General features: G+C 45.6%; 8 protein-coding genes across 8 annotated transcripts, besides 1 other annotated feature; 4 read left to right on the top strand and 4 right to left on the bottom strand.

The window, feature by feature from the left end:
* Positions 1 to 40: 40 nt before the first annotated feature.
* TSTA_071980 (ER associated DnaJ chaperone (Hlj1), putative) lies at positions 41 to 1,568 on the bottom strand (the record flags this gene model as incomplete). The annotated part of the gene is made up of 3 exons (XM_002341148.1): positions 41 to 902; positions 966 to 1,238; positions 1,298 to 1,568. The coding sequence occupies 3 exons, from the start codon at positions 1,566 to 1,568 to the stop codon at positions 358 to 360; spliced, it is 1,089 nt and encodes a 362-aa protein (XP_002341189.1). The 3' UTR covers positions 41 to 357.
* Positions 1,569 to 1,865: 297 nt separating this feature from the next.
* TSTA_071970 (uncharacterized protein) lies at positions 1,866 to 2,818 on the top strand. The gene is made up of 2 exons (XM_002341147.1): positions 1,866 to 2,163; positions 2,281 to 2,818. Exons 1-2 carry the CDS (start codon positions 2,097 to 2,099, stop codon positions 2,604 to 2,606), a joined length of 393 nt encoding a protein of 130 aa, XP_002341188.1. The 5' UTR covers positions 1,866 to 2,096; the 3' UTR covers positions 2,607 to 2,818.
* TSTA_071960 (cytidylyltransferase family protein) lies at positions 2,811 to 3,683 on the bottom strand (the record flags this gene model as incomplete). The annotated part of the gene is made up of 2 exons (XM_002341146.1): positions 2,856 to 3,683; positions 2,811 to 2,831 (listed from the first exon to the last, which is right to left on the bottom strand). The coding sequence occupies exons 1-2, from the start codon at positions 3,672 to 3,674 to the stop codon at positions 2,811 to 2,813; spliced, it is 840 nt and encodes a 279-aa protein (XP_002341187.1). The 5' UTR covers positions 3,675 to 3,683.
* A 1,355-nt stretch (positions 3,684 to 5,038) lies between these two features.
* Positions 5,039 to 5,077: a sequence feature (GA-rich).
* Positions 5,078 to 5,335: 258 nt separating this feature from the next.
* Positions 5,336 to 6,559, top strand: TSTA_071950 (uncharacterized protein). The gene is made up of 3 exons (XM_002341145.1): positions 5,336 to 5,648; positions 5,697 to 5,915; positions 5,972 to 6,559. Exons 1-3 carry the CDS (start codon positions 5,343 to 5,345, stop codon positions 6,254 to 6,256), a joined length of 810 nt encoding a protein of 269 aa, XP_002341186.1. The 5' UTR covers positions 5,336 to 5,342; the 3' UTR covers positions 6,257 to 6,559.
* A 169-nt stretch (positions 6,560 to 6,728) lies between these two features.
* On the bottom strand, positions 6,729 to 8,048 carry TSTA_071940 (uncharacterized protein; the record flags this gene model as incomplete). Its single annotated transcript, XM_002341144.1, has 2 exons — positions 6,729 to 7,513; positions 7,598 to 8,048. The coding sequence occupies 2 exons, from the start codon at positions 8,046 to 8,048 to the stop codon at positions 6,729 to 6,731; spliced, it is 1,236 nt and encodes a 411-aa protein (XP_002341185.1).
* Positions 8,049 to 8,842: 794 nt separating this feature from the next.
* Positions 8,843 to 10,502, bottom strand: TSTA_071930 (12-oxophytodienoate reductase, putative). The gene is made up of 3 exons (XM_002341143.1): positions 10,181 to 10,502; positions 9,453 to 10,088; positions 8,843 to 9,391 (listed from the first exon to the last, which is right to left on the bottom strand). Exons 1-3 carry the CDS (start codon positions 10,424 to 10,426, stop codon positions 9,041 to 9,043), a joined length of 1,233 nt encoding a protein of 410 aa, XP_002341184.1. The 5' UTR covers positions 10,427 to 10,502; the 3' UTR covers positions 8,843 to 9,040.
* A 1,166-nt stretch (positions 10,503 to 11,668) lies between these two features.
* On the top strand, positions 11,669 to 12,784 carry TSTA_071920 (uncharacterized protein; the record flags this gene model as incomplete). The annotated part of the gene is made up of 4 exons (XM_002341142.1): positions 11,669 to 11,706; positions 11,768 to 11,835; positions 11,902 to 12,377; positions 12,454 to 12,784. Exons 2-4 carry the CDS (start codon positions 11,818 to 11,820, stop codon positions 12,782 to 12,784), a joined length of 825 nt encoding a protein of 274 aa, XP_002341183.1. The 5' UTR covers positions 11,669 to 11,706; positions 11,768 to 11,817.
* A 3,284-nt stretch (positions 12,785 to 16,068) lies between these two features.
* TSTA_071910 (uncharacterized protein) lies at positions 16,069 to 16,678 on the top strand (the record flags this gene model as incomplete). The annotated part of the gene is made up of 2 exons (XM_002341141.1): positions 16,069 to 16,591; positions 16,641 to 16,678. 2 exons carry the CDS (start codon positions 16,069 to 16,071, stop codon positions 16,676 to 16,678), a joined length of 561 nt encoding a protein of 186 aa, XP_002341182.1.
* Between the last annotated feature and the right edge of the window lie 807 nt (positions 16,679 to 17,485).

Raw genomic sequence — 17,485 nt, 5'->3', positions numbered from 1 at the left:
CAAGTTTACTTACATGAACTGATACTAGGATAATTAGTCTGAGGAAAGAATGAAAACCGATAGATTAATTATAAATACTGTTTATAGGACATTATGTCAGAAGTGTCTGAATCGCTATGTAATGGCACATACGTAAATCATAAACACATGCTCATACAAGGGTTAGAGAGCACAAACCAAACATCCCATGATACTAGTCCGATCATGAGTCACTCCATAGAAGAGAAGACTGAGTGCCAAAAGGTTTCAGTATTGACTGAGAGAAAAAAAGGATAAAGAATATGATAGAACCACCAGCTGTTTCAAATAAGACAGAAAAAAAAAGAAAGAGAAGAGAGAAATACAATATTAGGAATATTAGAATCTTCTTCTCTTCTTTAAATCATCGAACCGACGACAGGCTTTTAATTCCATGGCTCTTGCTTCCTTCATTTTTTCGACGTCCGGGAATAGCCACCCTTGAGCTGCTTGCATCCTGCGTTCCCGTTCCTGTACTTCCTCCTCACATTCATAGCGGATTTTATTGACATATTCATCTTCGACCCGGACGTCTAAATCTCTAAATTTCCGCGTGCTGAAGTCATCCACATCGCGCGGATTGATGTAATAATCTAGTTTGAGAGACGGTGTGATGCGGTGCATGGTATGAGGGGAGACTGGTCCGTCGAATCGATAGCTTGGGCCGGTGGGAGTTGTTGATCCTCCCGAGAATAGAGAGGAGAGGAGCGGAAAGACAAACAAGAGAATAAGTGGGAGGAGTTGAGTCAATGAAGCCCAGCCGGGGGATGCAGGTTGAGTGTGGGCGTTAGCTTCACGTGGTCTTCTGCGAACACCCGGGCCGCCGAATTGGTGAACTCTGAATCCGGGACCACCACCCATATTGAAGACAAATTGAGGGCCACCTATAGTTGCTAGTTAGTATACAGTCATGTCAATCATCAAGTTGGTCTGGATACCAAACGGACCAAATCCGCCGCCGCCCATAGGCCCGAATCCACCACCACCGAAAAACCGATTGAACAATTCCTCTGGCGATATCTCTTCCTCAAACATGGCTCCGCCAGGTCGACCTTGCGGAAATCCACCACCAAATCCGCTAAATGGCGTGCCCGCACCAGATGGCCCGGCACCAGCACCAGCACCAGATGCCGAAAATCTATTATCAGGATCACCGCCAAACTTATCATATCTCGATTTTTTATCGGCATCGGAAAGTATCTGAAAAGCACGGGAAACCACTATCATCATATCAATTAGTAAGAGTAAGACATTTTCCATTAGAAAATGATTTACACACTCTTAAAAGCCTCATCGGCCCCCTCATAACCATTCTTATCCGGATGGGTAAGCAAACTCAACTTGCGATAAGCCTTCTTAATCTCTCCATCCGTCGCCGTCTTTTCGACCGCCAGGATTTCGTAAAATGCCGTCGGAGAACATCTTCGTACTCTGAGAACTGCTGCTTTTTGTTCGGGGGTATATTTACGGTCTTGATTTCCCGAGTTGTGTTCGCGCGACCTTGCTGATCCACTGGAGCTGTCGGCTCCAGAGGCGGTTGCTGAAGGCATTTCTGGGTGGGTAATATCCCAGTCTCAAAACTCGTCTCAGTCAGATGGAAGATTGCCTCAGGGATTAAGTCAGAATAGCCGCCCAAATGTGGTTTATCTCGTGGATCGTGCAGCGACGTCAACAAATCTGCAAAGGGAGAGCCGTGGTCGTTGGAGAATGAAATCGACGATTTGCCCCGCCGAAACGTATCGACAACCTCGTAAACGATATTAATAAACAGAGAATGAATGACTGGATGATGGTTATTAGCGGAGAATCTCAGTTGCCTCAAGCGATGGTGTTGTGTGTTGTTGTTCTAGATTTCTGGGAAAGAAAGAGTGGTCCTAAATTGTACGTGGTCTTCGAAGTTGACTCGCCGCTTGGTTCCACTTCCGGCTTGACGGAGCTTTCGCATATAAGTTGATTGGCGATATCTTTACAGCTTACAATTAAGCATTTCATATTTCTGTTGCGATATTGACCATTTTACGAATTATCATAATTGCCAGTTCTTATAAAGTATTCTTGGAGAAAGACCTACGGACACAATGGCGAATTCAGACGGGACAGAACAGGCTAAGAAGTCTGTGTACGAGATTGCTCGAAGCTGGGGAGGTGCGTAATATCTTCCTATTCCACTTATTGTCCGCACCAAGACAATTTTGACTTCACCTGATTCTCAATTGCATGTCTATGTAAAAGCAAATTGACTAACTAATCTAATTTACACAGAAAACCCTCTACCGCCCACACTTTTAGCAACCCTCATCACCGCGCAACACATGCGGCCATTCCAATTGCTACCGATGAGCTTCGTCCCTGTACTCCTATTTACATCCTACACGAACGTGAACGGATTCAAAAAAGACTCGGCGGGTATCAGCGCCGCCTGGTCCGGTTTATATCTTCTACTTGCTAGTCGACGCAAGCAGGCGTTTATGAAGAAATGGGGTCCCCGAGGAATTATTCGTGGTGCATCTATGGGTTTGGCGTTGACGAATCTGGTGGCTGGGGGTTTGACGTATACATTGGGTACACAGGAGGAAGAGGAAGATTAGAGGACGAGGACGATTGCATTGTACAATAAGGGAAATGATACTTTCGACTACGGCGTTTGGTTTGAGCCATTGGGGGACTTGGCGAAATGAAGTGGCCATCAGAGGATGGCCATATGTACGATATACACATCACAAAACATACCTTAGCTCGAGACTATGCATCTGCAAAGTTCTATACTTTCATAATATACAATCGTCTACATGTCATTCGGCCTGATATAAATCCTGTGACATGATATAAGAGCTCACAGCGGCTGGCACCAAAGAATGAAGCAGCGCATCTTTATTCTGAGCAGCATTCCGAGCTTTCGTAGAGCTGACGGGAACCTCGCCGATCTTTCGACCAGGGACCAACTGAATCCGTTCCGCCCATTCCCTTTTCCCGCCTTCTCGCTCTCGCCCGCCTTGAGCAAGATGCCGCAAATACTCTTCCTGCTCCTTACGATCCCCCCATTCATCATCCGGCCGCGTCGTAACCCTCAACCTATGCCGCGACAAAAACGGCTCTAGTGGTTGTAAAGTATGTGTAGGTGGATAGTATTTGGGATTCAAGATACGGATCAAAGTATCGTATCCCGTCAAATGGACCTGTTCCAGATTCTCAGGGTACTCCCCAGATTGTTCTATCGCAGCTGCCTTGTCTACAAAATACGGCTTTTTAGTCACCCCGATATCGACCTCCGGTAAATCCGCGGCGGGGATGGATGGCAAGGATGATTGGAGATGAGTTCGGAGTTCCTGTGCGAAGAGGTTCATCATGACCAGCCGATCCTCGAATGAAGCCGGTTTGGATGGTTTATCGGCATTTTGTGTCGCAAGCAGTAATAACAATCTTGATGATTGAGGGGATCCTTCCAGTGCGGTCGATGCGATTTCCAAATGTGCTGCCGTGGGAGGGTTGAAGGAGGAGTCTAGGATGAATAAGGAATGCGCGTTTTGGGCTGGTCGTCGTTCGTGGGATTCGGTGGGGACGCGGTCTAGGACTTCGAATGTTCGTGGTGAGGATATGAATTCTTTTAGTGAGGATGCGTATCGCGAGCGAAGAAGGTTCAGTGAATTGTTTGCCATGTTGGTGCCGAACTGAGAAGGCTAAAAGATGATGGTGATGGAAGTACGTCGGATGGCGGGCCGAGCGTTATGGTCAGCCACAGAGTATCGGCATTTTCTGATTGGACAACCAGTCTCGATCTCAGCTTATCTGTGCCGATAAGGCACGTGGGTCACCGCACAGTCTCCCTCTGGACATATCGTACGTTAAACGTTTCTAGAGAAACATTAATAAACAAATAACTGCTTTAGGCCCTTCCTTGACGTCGAAGATAGATTAAAATGTTTCTATCGATCTGCTTGATCGTTTGGATTAGACAGGTGCTGCTGTTTCATGCTTGGTACGGAGCTTTGATGAGCATCTGATCAAACCAACAATGAAACGATTGATCTCCTGGTAATTAGAGAGCTGATATGATGATGGAATACACAGACGTGGATATTTAATATAAACATATTGACGTTTTATTCTCTTTTGTCTAGAGCCATCTCCTCAATAAATTCTGTAATAAAATAAATTGGTCTTTTTCGGACTGGCCGGATATTCTTATGAACGTGTACTGTGCCACAGCTGCTAGCGGACATTGGCAAGCCCTGTGTGGCTTTGATCAAATTAAATATCATTAATAGAGCGAGGCCGTCGTACCCTGGATCTTTATAGCGCGTATTCAATTTGGAGCATATATGGCCATGAAGATCATCCTACGTAGTATGTAAATGAAATCAAAGTGACAGGACCAGGCCAAGTGGGGGCTTCGTACCGATGGCTTGTCTCGGGCGTGCGCTAATCGAACAGGCTGTCTCGGAGCCTGACAAATCAGGAACGCCCATTTGAATGGCGCAGTCTGATTTGTCCGACGCCAGGCAATGATGTGCTTATCGTTGAGTTGAGCGTCTGACAGAGTTAAGAGGATACGGAGCACGAGTCGGAGCACAGAGGACAGCGGACAGACAGTGAGGATTGATTCGTCCGGAGGTAGGTAATATCAGCAGATATGGGATCATCCAGAGTGCCTCTGTCCGTTGCAGTGCTACTAGTACGAGTACTCAGTAAGGTGACATGGCAATAAGCAAAGATCCTAGCAATTTCAACGACGGAATAGGGCATTGGTACGGCGCCGTATTAGATTACACCTTCATTGATCTCAAACGCAAGACCCACCCACTAGTCAGGCACACATCTGGCTGTCCTCCAATCAGAGATAGTTTGCGCACGTCCATCGGGTTTGATATCTCTATCAACCAATCACGGCATGCTGACATCAGCGTAGCCCTGTAATTACGCCGTACCGCAAAGCTGCCACAAGGGAAGGACCCCACGCACCGTGCTCTTTCCACTTGGCCCAACTCTAAAATTGCCGGGCTGGACTCTTTCCTTAATTTCGTTCTCTTCTCTTCTCTTCCTTTTCTTCTTCTCCTCTCTTTTATCAAGGCCATCAGGACTCGCTTCTTCACTCATTTGCACTCTCTGGGTAGAGCTTCTTACATTCTTTGAACCATCTCTGTTGTTGCTCTTTCATTCCTTCAAGAGCTCTTCAAGCGAATTGACTTCGCGTTCTTTCATTTACCATCTATCCAACACCATTCGACTTTGACGAGTTCGAAGCCTCTCAACCTACGCAAATCGTTCAGCTCAGAAGAAGACAGACCTCCATCTTCAGCATCAATTCAACCATACAAGACTTCACCATGTTCTTCACCAAGATTTCGTTGGCTGCCATCGCTGTCTTGACTGCTGTGAGCGAGGCTCGCCACCATGAATACGGACTCTTGCACCCCAAGCGTTCTTTGACCACGACTGTTTCTGCACCCACCGTCACCGTGTACCCTATTCCTCTCAGCACAGCGCCTGTTTCCGCTGTTGTCTCTTCTGCGTCTGCTACTGAGACGGACCTGACCTTGACTTACACACTGGGAACGGGTACTTCAACCCAGGTCGTGACCACTACCATCCATCGCACTCAGACTGACACGCTTTACGTGACTGCCACTGCGGTATGTTCCCTTGATTCTCGGAGACAACTGAGACTAACAGAGTTATAGGCCCCTGGTGGTAACAATCAAGTTGTTGGTTCATCCAGCGAAGCTACAACCACTGTCTTCAGCACTTCTACCTCCACTTCGACTGTCACTGTCTTGGCCGCTACATCTACTGCCGCAGGCTCTGGTCCCGGCGCTTCTGGCAATGGCAATGGCAATGGCGGCCAGGGTTGCAGTGGTCAGGCCACCGTTACCGTCACCGAGAAGGAAACCGTCACCGTGGTAAGTTTAGAATATGCTCACTATTCTTTCCTGATAGGTCTAATCTGTTTATCTAGACCGCCATTCCCGATGCCACAGGTGGTCTCAATACTCAGGTGATCTCTGAGACTGGATCTTCTGCCCCAAGTAAAACCGCTACAACTGCTCCCACGCAACCTACTGAGACTACTACTCTCAAGGTTCCCCCATCGCCAAGCGGCCCCAATGGTGGTCACGGCAATACTTCCGTCGCACCCTACCCGACCAACGTTCCAGGGCAGGGCCAAGTGACATCCTCTGGATTCTTGACTAAGACTGTCCCACTGCACACTGACCGTCCCCGCCCCACCGGCTATTTCTAGACGCATATGAGTTCACGATACTGTACCGGTATTTGTTCAATCATATTTTCGCCGCCGTGTCTATTTTTCAGTCGTTTCCGGGTTACGACTAATGTTACGCTGCGTTAGCATGTGTATGTGCTTCAATCTTTAACCATTTCGTTCCATCACCTGTTCAGATATATGACAAGGGCAACACTGGGTGATGGCCCTTTTTCCTTCGATTTTCAAACCATCTTCTTGAATTGTGTTCGTTACATGCACTTTTCATCTGTCTTACTGCTAGCCAGTGAGATTCTATTCTCGGAAATACATTATTCTTTCACATACATCAACAGCTAGCCTGTATCATCTCGAGCGACACAGATGAGCCTGAATATTGATGCATTGGAATAGGATTAGCACATAGATGGAGTTTGAATTCATTGTAGATTATTGTTCTATTCAGCAGTATATATCCATTTTAGTACGCACGTAGTGCATACAAGCTGTTTCAATTATGAATCAAGAACTCTCCACGCACAATCCTGGCCCGTCTAGCCTGCCACTCCAACCAGGTTACTCCCTGCAACAAACAATCCGCAAGATCATCCATCTTGTCAATTTTGTGTGCTTTCTCGGTAGTAGCTGACATGCTTTTCTTCCTTCCTTTCAGGCCTGTAGGCTGTGAGTCCACGGCTTGCGGATCCCAGCGTCTGAGGTATGCATCTACCACATCACTGACACCAAGACCCTTCTCGCCCTTGTCCGTATTGACAGCAAGATCCCAGCACGAAAGACTCTTCCCTGTTTTCGTCGAAGCAGAAAGCAAATCACCCACAATATCCATTTTGAATGTCTTCACACCCCGCTGATTCTGACCTTTCCCCTTTCTGCCTTCTTCCTCATTGTCAAGAAGAGATTCTGATTTCCCTTCATCCCAGAATTGCTTTATCCTCGCTGGACTGATGGCATAAACCTTTAACCCATCCACGACCCCGTCTAAACCATAAATGTCACTGTGAGTATCGTGGAGAAGTCTAGAGACCTCCCGCATTGTACACAACACAGCATGCAACATACCCTCAAACACGCCTACGCGCAAACTCCATTCCAAAACGGCCGACTGGCCGCCTGAGCGAAATCGTTGCCGTTCGATGAGGATATGAGTTGGTTTGTAGGCCTGGAGGAGAGATGAAAGTAACACGTAAGCGTTGTAGGAGAGTGAGTCGGGTTCAAAGTTTTTATTTGTTGTTGTCTCAGTTTGAGGGATTGATTCCTCTTCAATTTCATCATTTCCTGCCAATGGTTGTCTTGTGGTCTTGCTTTGTTTTTTCGTGGTAAATGTGCGAAATGCTGAGGCGGGGAGGAGAGATTGTAAACTTATTTCTGTGTCCGTTGTTTGAGTCGCAGGAGCACAAGATCTTAATTCCTGAACATTGATGCGATGCCACGCATTCAGCATTATCAATCCTCTATCGACTCCAGCCCCTGTCCCCGGTGCATGCTCCCCCAACGGCCGAACAATCAAATGCGCAAACGCAAGATTTTGTATTCCCATATCAATACTTAATATACTCAACTCCTTTCCACTTTTCTTTCTCTCTTTCGTCTTGCTCTTATGTTCAGACGTGCTATGGTTCTTGTTCTCATGAAGAAGAATACTCGTCAAGAGTTCTTCGCTGATTCTGTGGCGCAATTCATCCTTGCGTCCTGAGGATGGGATGCCTGTTTCTCGGGCGAGGTTTTTCAGTTGGGTTGCTTTAAGAGATGTGAGATATGTTTCTACTCCTGTTGACGGTAATTTCGATAAGTTTGGAAGTGCGAGACGCATTGGTGCTTTGCTTTTCTCTTGTTGGTTATGATATTGGATTGTCCGATGTTGTCTGGGACGGATGGGGACATGGACGGGTGGATCTGGGGCTAGCACATTTCAGGGCTAGTCAGGGACATTTAAGCCTCAATTGTATTTGTGGCTGATAGAAAGGTATAGAGAACGCCTCGACAGCCCTGTTGACAGCCACGTTTTGAAAGAAGAGCGGGAAAGGAAAAAGAGGCAAAGGATGACTCGAAGTGAGAATTTGCAGAGTCTATTCCACAATGACAATGATAAGGAGAGGCGGAAAATAAAAGACGGAGATCTTATGACGAGAGGGTTTTTGATACCTGCCAATGCGTGGAGATGAGTTGGATTTTTGATTCATCCCTAGCGTCTCTTGCAAAAATAGGGGAATGTTTCGGTGGCCTGAACAACGGCGACCAGACCGTAAGTACCTAAATCCAGCCACATCGATCAAGCAAGTAGACCCTGCGCTTGTACGGACTATTAGGGTTATCTAACATCGTCCTTCCAGCACCTATGCATAGAGGGGACAAGACTGATTTGATAAAGATGCACGAAAGTCATTATTACCCAAGGTAGATGACGTAATTTGCTATTTCTCTTCTCCTTTTAGAACTTACGAGAAATCGCGACTGTTAGTTTCTAATACAGCCCGAGATCTCAATACGGACTACAATTAGAGCAAGGGCTAGGGCTGACAGCTTTTCAGTCTTTTAGCCGATATCTATCAAGTAATACTTTCAACTACCCTCTTATATCAAATCATTCTTCGGTACTGTAATTAGCGCAAATATCCTCTCCTCGTTGTGTTCTTCCAAGAACTTGATGCTATTGGTCTATGACATGTGTGTTCGATAAGTGAACGGCGCTACCATCATGAAGAGCATCAATACCGAAGTACAACAAACTAAAACATCGAAGACGAAAAATCGCACAGCAGTCAGAGCCATAATGCCATGTCAATTTATTGATAGCATCAAATCCTAGGTACTTGAACGGGCCGTTTCCTCGGCACCCGGATAGTCCGTATACCCAATAGCATTGTCATCTTCAAACGGCCCGTAAAATCGATTGCGGTCATACGGTGCGAGTGGTATGCCTTTCTGTAATCGGGTTACTAGATCCGGGTTGCTAATGAAGTAGCGACCATATAGTAAGGCATCATATTTGCCAGATTCGATCACACCCCAGGAGTTGGTGTCGTCCCACCCGCCCGCGGAGAAGAATGGCGTGTCGCCAAATATTTGACGGAATCCGTCAAGTGAGACGTCAGAAAGACCCCAGCTCTGAAGGAATTTGTCCTTTTCTTTGTAGCTGAAGATTTGTTCGTAGCGCTGAAGAGCTTTAGTATAATATCCCAAGGTCTGTTCGTTTTATCAAGGTATGTGCCCTCACCGGTTCGATAAAGCTAACATAAGACAAGGATGGGTGTGTCTGCTTCAAAGACTTGCAAAGATATGTCCAAGTCTCCACTCGCTGCTCACTACGAGCCTGATTGAAGAGTCCAAACGGTGAAAGACGAATAGCGAGATTCTCTTCCCCGATTGCCTTAGCAATCTCGTCCATCAATTCGAGAACAAATCGACATCTCTTTTCCGGCGAACCACCATATTCATCGGTTCTCTTGTTGATATTCGAGCTCAGGAACTGCTCGGGAAGATAACCATTGCCAGCGTGAATCTCAACGCCATCAAAGCCGATTCTGACGGCTGTTTGCGCGGCGCGGCAATAGTCTCCGATTGTTTTCTTTATGTGCTCCTTGGATAACTCAATAGGTGGGTGGTCAGCATATCGAACAGGCTTTGTCTCACCCACTGGGATGTGAGAGTAGCATTCGTCAGGAGAGTCCCAGACACTCGCCGATGCTGATACCGGAGGGGATCCGGTCATCTGGGGAATGGTGGCTCTTCCTGCATGCCAAAGTTGGCAATAAATGACACCACCTTTCTCGTGCACAGCATCGATTACCTTTCGCCAGCCTTCCGCTTGTTCTTCCGTGAAGAGGCCGGGTACTCCAGGCATGCCATTGCTCTATACGAAACATACATCAGTCAGAACAAATAAACCGAAGTAGGAGAATGTCCCTCATTCATTGCTACGTAGTCCAAAAAAGAAATTTTTACCTCCAATGAAGGCGGGACGCCCTCTGAAATCAATAATCCGCCCTTCGTGGTCCGTTGCCGATAGTACTCAACCATAAGATCTCCCGGATACCAGATACGATTCGGATTTTCAGGAGCACTGACAGAATTCAGCGGTACCCCTCTATTCCTAGTCAACGGAGCGAGAACCACTCGGTGGTTCAGTTTGATTTTGCCATTGGCGATCACAAGGGGCTGGAACAATTTGGACTGAAGTCTGTCGTGCATTTTCCTTCTCTCTCACTAAAAGTCTGTAAAGTTGCTCTTTCTTTGATTTTCTACTCCGTGCAACATAATTTGAACTATTTAATCCTCGATGATGATCGGAATTCTGTTTCTTTTCTCATTTTTAGCGTTTTAGTAATCACCTCATAATCTAACTTATCAAACTAAACTATGTTTGTTAACTACTAAGGTAATTCACACATTATAAAACCACTATTAAGACTATCACTCGCGCTATTAAGACCCGAAGATCCATAGAATATATTAATATGTGCAGACTGGAGACAAGAAAAAGGATAGAAGTGAGAGATACGTTTCGCAAGTGGAACTCTGCCTCTCAAAAGTGGATGCTCCGTCATACCCTAATCAGTAGTCAAAATGCTAGGGTTTGACATCTCACCCTACCCACCACATAACCGAGCCCTGCTACCGAATTAGTTTCATTTCTCATTCGTGTTTTACTCTGATCCGACCGTCTGGAGGAGATTTGGATAGAAACGCACGTGTTGTGCATGTCATTTGTAAACGCCTCCTGTCGCAGCAAGAAGTTTTGCATCCGCTAGCTTGCAGTGCCAAGTGGTCCGCGTGAGGCACTAAAAAATATATCAGTGCGTAGTATCTCTAATAGTCATAGTTTGACAGAAGATCTTCCTAGAAATTAGTAGAAAATGAGTTAGCTCATCAAAGAGGATGCGAGAAAAGAGGTCGATCGACCGATTTCTCGGGTACGTCGTGTGCACCAGTATCACCATGCCTCGGATAACTCGTAAAGCTGCCAAAGCTGAAAGATTTTGAGTCGGTTAGTTGAAGATCAAGGCTTTTCTTCCTTCAGTCTCATCTCGACATGGTATATATGGACCCAGCCCTGGAGGCATCTGTTATCCACAAGGAAGAAACGAGAGACATCGCGAATAATTACAATGACAGATTCCGACCAACCCGCTCTCGCAAGTCCCCACGGCGAAATTCCTGACTTTGTCCATCCAAAGGACGCTTTGAATACCGTGCTTCTTGTTACACAATGTCTTTGTATACCAGTCTGCTCGGTCCTGATTGTGCTTCGTCTTCATGTCAGACTTCGCTTCGGACAACACTTAGGTCTTGATGAATGTGGGCCATTCCTTCTGTGCTTTTCACATTTCTTTGGCTAACCTGGTATTCAAGATTTTGGTTTTATTGCATGGGTATGTTTGCCTATTTCAAATGCTGATGTCGGTGTGATAATGAAACTTACATACTGTCGAAGATCCTTTTCCTAGGATATTGTATAACTGCAATTTTTCGTATGTTTTCTGCCTTGTATTCATTCCGAGATCTTCTGCTAACGATTGCAATGGCTCAAAGTGTCCAGACATGGCGGAGGAAACTATCAGTGGGAGATTTCTAAGTCGGAAATGGTGGAATTCATGAGGGTACGTATCCTGCCATTTCACGTTATCACCTCTTTTCAAACCATTAACCAAGGCGCTCCGATCTAGATCTCATACATTGCAACGCTCTTCTATGCTCCCATGGCATTATTCGTCAAAGTCGCTTTACTGACCCTCCTGGCGCGGGTCTTCAAACCATATCGGAAATGGGTGTTAGCCATAAACATCATCCTGGGAATTGTGTTAGCATACTACATTCCAGCCTTCATCATCAAAATCCGTATTTGCAATCCCATCTCTTCCTACTGGTATGGCACAGACAGGGGTGGCTCATGTCTGGATCAAGGAAGGGTCATCCTTGCCGACTCCGTCATGAGTGTTGTAACGGATCTTGCAATTCTCATCCTCCCGCTGCCATTAACGTGGTCTCTTCATATGCCGTTGGAGAAAAAATTGAAGGTTGTTGGGCTTTTGAGTGCCGGTGGGCTTGCGACCGGGTTTAGTTTGTATCGGTTGGTTATGATTGTGCAGGACGGACAGTCCTCAGATCAGACAATGGTCTTCACTCGGGTTGTGCTGACCGGGTAAGTCTTTTCTTTAGTCCTCCTTTACTCCCCAATCTTGTATAGCATTATGCTGATTAAAAACTGGTCTGTATAGAAATGCTGAAGGTGCGGTTGCCTTGATATGCGCTTGTCTTCCAGCATTGAACATTCTCGTCAGCCAAATCCCCAAGAGTTCCAATGCGTCGAACAGCCAAGGATTCCAGTTCAGCAAAATCCGGCGGTCTAGAAACGATACCACTAGAAAAGATCACGAAGATCATGAAGATGGGTCAGGGTTTTGTTCTGATGAGAGGACATTGATATCCAATATTGATGCTTCTCGGAGTCTACCCGATTCAATAGATGCTGACGGCCACATGGGAACCGGCATGGGTATAATGAAAAGTGTGGCTGTTTCTCAGTCCGTGGTGGTTGATAAACGATGATTATGTCTTGTACTGGTAAATGGTATGATTGTTACTTATTACTGTTATAATATATGTAAAATTCAATTGTTGGATTAATGAAGTAGCGCTCCAGACACTTACTGATGCCAAGGGCAGGGACAACCCTAACCCTAAAGTCAACTCAGGGGTTCGTGCTAGTCACCCAGTTTGGAATATCTCCCCACTACTACTTTATCCACTCAAACACGATGTCATTGAAAGCTTTCTAAACTCGGGACAACATAAAATTCAGTGCATCTTATCGATCAAAATGCAGACAAACTTCGAAATGATACATCATGGCTCCCTGATGTAACGAAGACAGAGATGGACTTCCTCGATTCTTCCTTTTTCAAACATGATTCCGGTGAGAAGCGCTTGCTCAGTCCACAAGTGGTCATCGCTTGTTCAGAAGACTTGGGGCTACGCCTCAATTTACACCGATTAAATTCGAAAATCTCAATTTCATTGTGAAGTTTGGTCCTCACTTGCTAGTTGAAGAGGCTGCGTGTATGCCTGTGCTTCCGAAAGTTCTTCCCGGTAAAGTTCGTATCCGGAAATGTACGACTGGAGAGTAGAGGGAGCCTACACATTGGAGCTGATTCACGGAGAGCCGCTGCATAATCGATGGGACTATCTGAGTAATACAGATAAATCATCGATCTGTCATCAGCTTCGCGATATCATCTCATCGCTTCAGCAAGTTGAACAGGACCCTAAAGATACTTTTATTAGTATGAACATCATGCAAAATGGGAAGTCAATATCCGCAATCGTGTACTGATAGCTGTTCTAGGATCAATAGCTCGTCAACGTTTACATGATTACGTTCTCGAAGGTATGCCATCAGAAGGCCCATTCAAGACTGTCAAAGACTTTAACGATTGGCTTTCCGCATTTCCTCAATGCTGGCTGCCCGATTCTCAAAAATGTACAGTCCCTTATCGACAATATTTACCAAACACTAGAACAATTACGCTAACCCATGGAGACCTGCACCATGGTAACATTATAATTTCTTTAACAACTCCCCCGCGTCCCCGTCTTGATTGATTGGGATAATGCTGGCTGGTATCACCACTACTGGGAATATTGCAAGACTCTGTACACATCCAAATATGATGGAGAGTGGCGCAATGTTTGGATACCGCAATCTCTGAGCCCGTACGAAACGGAATTTGATGTCTTTGAGGAGTATACCATGCAATGGGAGCAGTATAAACCAAGATACAGCTATTTAGTAGTTCTATTTCTGCGTTTGTTAACTCAGGCTTGATTTCAGATTTGTAACTTCAACTCTTTGGGAAATCCGTGCCCCCCAGTAGTAGTCAGCTTTTTTCGCATGACAAACATTTACAAGATTATGGTTTTCATGTTACATGGATCTGACACAAGTCTCATTGGTTTTCAAACTAGGACATGGTTTTATTGCAATTATGCACGAAGAGAAGGATATTTGAAATGCTGAAACATACTCGGTGGTCGAATTGCTTAATCGAGGAATATTTGTTGGAAATAAAATCACGTGACTAGCAGAATACAGAAGTCGAACTACGGAACGGTTCGACCTTTTTGGTGAAATGGTATTACGTTTTAGTTCCGACAATATTTCTAAATCACGTGTTAGGGCTAGGGCTAAAACTCAGGGCTAGCCAGACGAAATAGATTGCATGTAAATTGCGGCAACGATGAGCAGGGATAACAAAGAAACTAGAGTTACGAATTTGATTTTCGAAATTCCGATTCTCTGGGAGCTTTCTTCTCCTACGGCATCATTTGTTTGGCCTATGCTCTAACATCCTTGTTTCAGCGCAACAACGGAGCCTCTAAAAGATTACACGCAAAATTTCAGAAAATCTGCACTGTGTACAGGAGTTATAATGGGTCAGAGATCACCGTCTCCTCTTTCTGACACCAAGTTGCTGCTGCTCGCAACAAGATGATATGACATGTTATGTGTGAAAAGTTGATATTGGCAGCATTGAATCAAGAGACTTTTTTAAGAGCATATTGCTCTAGATTAATTCCTATATATTTTGCCAGTGCCCACAGCTTACGCCTAGTGTTACTGAACCCAAACTTCACAAGATATTGACCGTACCGGCAACATGGGCCAGTTGGACTACATGGAGAAGAGTCTGCCGACAAAGTTCTCACATCCTAGCCAGTCCCTATTGATGACACCCACGTGAGAAGATAGGATCCTCACCAGTCAACACTCTCCAGAAACGCTACGATGGTATCGAATATCCTTCAGGCGTAAAGTTATTCTTGATTATACTAGTCCTATGCTTGAGTGTATTTCTTATGGCTCTTGTTAAACATCTCTCTTCCATATATTGTCTCTGACCAATACTTCAATGTTTCTTCCAGACAACTCTATCATCGCGACAGCCATCCCCAAGATCACAGATCAGTTCAATAGTCTGGACAATGTTGACTGGAACGGTAATGGTATGCTAATAACACCCTATTTTGTGAAAGCCGAAATAAACCAGGCTAATTCCTCTACGGTGTACATGCCGACGACTGCATCATTGCAGCTGCTGTCTGACAAGGTTTATAGCTTCTTCAGCATTAAATCAGTGTTTTTAGCCTCAATTGCGCTCTTCGGAATGGGCAGTCTAATTTGTGGTGTTGTCCAAACAGCCTGACATTGATTATCAGCCGCACGGCGGTAGGTATGGGCTCGGTAGCCATCTTTTCGGCCGCACTTATTATCATGGCACACTCAGTGCCTTTTGAACGTCGTCCGATGTATAGCGGCTTTATTGGCAGTATGTACGGCACAGCGTCGGTGGCAGGCCCTTTGCTTGGCAGCACTTTCACTGATAAGGTCACCTGGCGCTGGTGCTTCTTCATCAACTTGCCATTGGCGCCATTACCTTGTTCGTGATTACGATCTTTTTTCCCAACTCCCCAACTCAAGATTTAGTCTGAGCCTTGGTCTAAATGCTTATGGCGCTTCGATCCTCTCGGTAATCTCGTCTTCATGCCCGCAATCATCTGCCTGTTGCTGGTTATGCAGTGGAATGGCACTACCTATGCCTAGAATATCTGACTGGTCATTCTACTCTTCTGTTTATTTGGCTGGCTTCTCATCGTCTTAATGTTTGTACAGTACTGGCAGCAGGATTTTGTAACGGTCTCTCCGCATATCTTCCTCAAAGCGCTCCGTTTGGTCTGTCGCCATTTTCACCGTTTGCCTGGGCGCAGCATTTCTGAGCAGTGACTACTATCTGCCTATTTGGTTCCAGGCTGTTAATGTGGTCAATTCAGGCGTCATGAATTTAATTTTGTTGATCAGTAATGTGGTTGCACCCATCCTCTCAGGTGTTGCCATTACCACGATCGGATACTACACGCCCTTCATGCTGCTCGCCTCCATAATTACCCCTATCAGTTACGGCCTAGTGAGCACTTTTCATCCAGACACGCCACATCCGGTTTGGACCGGTTACCAGATCCTGGCCGGCTTTGGCATTGGTTTTGGTTTTGGCGTCCAACAGCCTCTCGTTGCCGTACAGGTCGTGCTCGACATTTCAGACGTCCTTACAGGCACCACCCTCATAGTATTTATGCAGGTTCTTGGTGGTGCACTCTTTGTGTCGGTTGACGAAAATGTCTTTTCCAACAAACTCGTCCAGTATATCGTCGAGTATGCTTCAGGAGTCAATCCGGCGGTTGTTTTAGGTGCTGGAGCCATAGGAATTAAGCAAGTCGTTGACTCGGCAAACCTACCCGGCGTTCTGCTCGCATATAACAGTGTCACCACGCAGACTTTCATTGTTGGCGCCGCTATGGCCGGTATAAGTATTCCTGGTGCCATGTTGCTGAGTAGCAAAAAAAAGTCAAGGGGAAGAACATTGGGATGTAATCCAAGCTGCCATTTAACATGTCAAGTGAAACTGATGATCTCACATTCAGCTTTTCAAAGTATCCATACGATCAAGCACTCAGTTCCCGAGCAACAAAGCTGTCTAAATCCTTAGGCACCCTCGACACAACTGTTATTGATCCTTGATAGTAAGTTAGCGATCCAAACTGATTAAGTGAGCTGTTTACTCTGTAGCTAGGTAAACTTAAGGATCTCAATCATGGCCGAGTGGGTCCGGCGGATCTACAGAACGATCCTTTTTCCATTTTCCGTAACTCTGTTTCAAAGTCATCAAAAAATTCTTTCTATTTTTCTTTTTGAGATTCTATCCATACAAAGTATCCAAGCATCATTCAGACTACTCGGAGTAGTAATGATCTTTTCGAAAGACCAAAGAAAAACTAGCCTACTTAGCGGGACATGATGGCTTGAGTCTAAAGGCACCTAGCGATTGCCTTCAAGTGTTAGTTTATTCTGGAACAGAAAATTATTACTACCTTAGTCAGAAAGCGTGAATTAGCACTAGAGAAGGGTAGATAATACTAGATATACAGTCTAGCTGCCAAAAGCTGTACTCTGTACCCCTCAGTCTGCTGCGCAACTGCTTGCTGAATACAATGGTGACTGCTGAAATCGCGACGGCGATCCTAACAATTTATGACTCTTGGGAACAGGGACCTGGAAGATCTCAGCCGCATGCCAAACTCGACGGTAGCCACCATGTTCAACATCGCAACGGATCAGTTGCTTGACATTGAGGATACTTTGGTCTCTCCATAAAATCCCTGCACGCACCAATGGGCCTTTATACTATGAGCGTTGCG

The sequence above is a fragment of the Talaromyces stipitatus genome, genomic scaffold, assembly GCF_000003125.1.
Source record: "Talaromyces stipitatus ATCC 10500 scf_1105507295523 genomic scaffold, whole genome shotgun sequence".
Lineage (NCBI taxonomy): Eukaryota > Fungi > Ascomycota > Eurotiomycetes > Eurotiales > Trichocomaceae > Talaromyces > Talaromyces stipitatus.
This window is presented reverse-complemented; position numbering and strand designations above follow the sequence as displayed.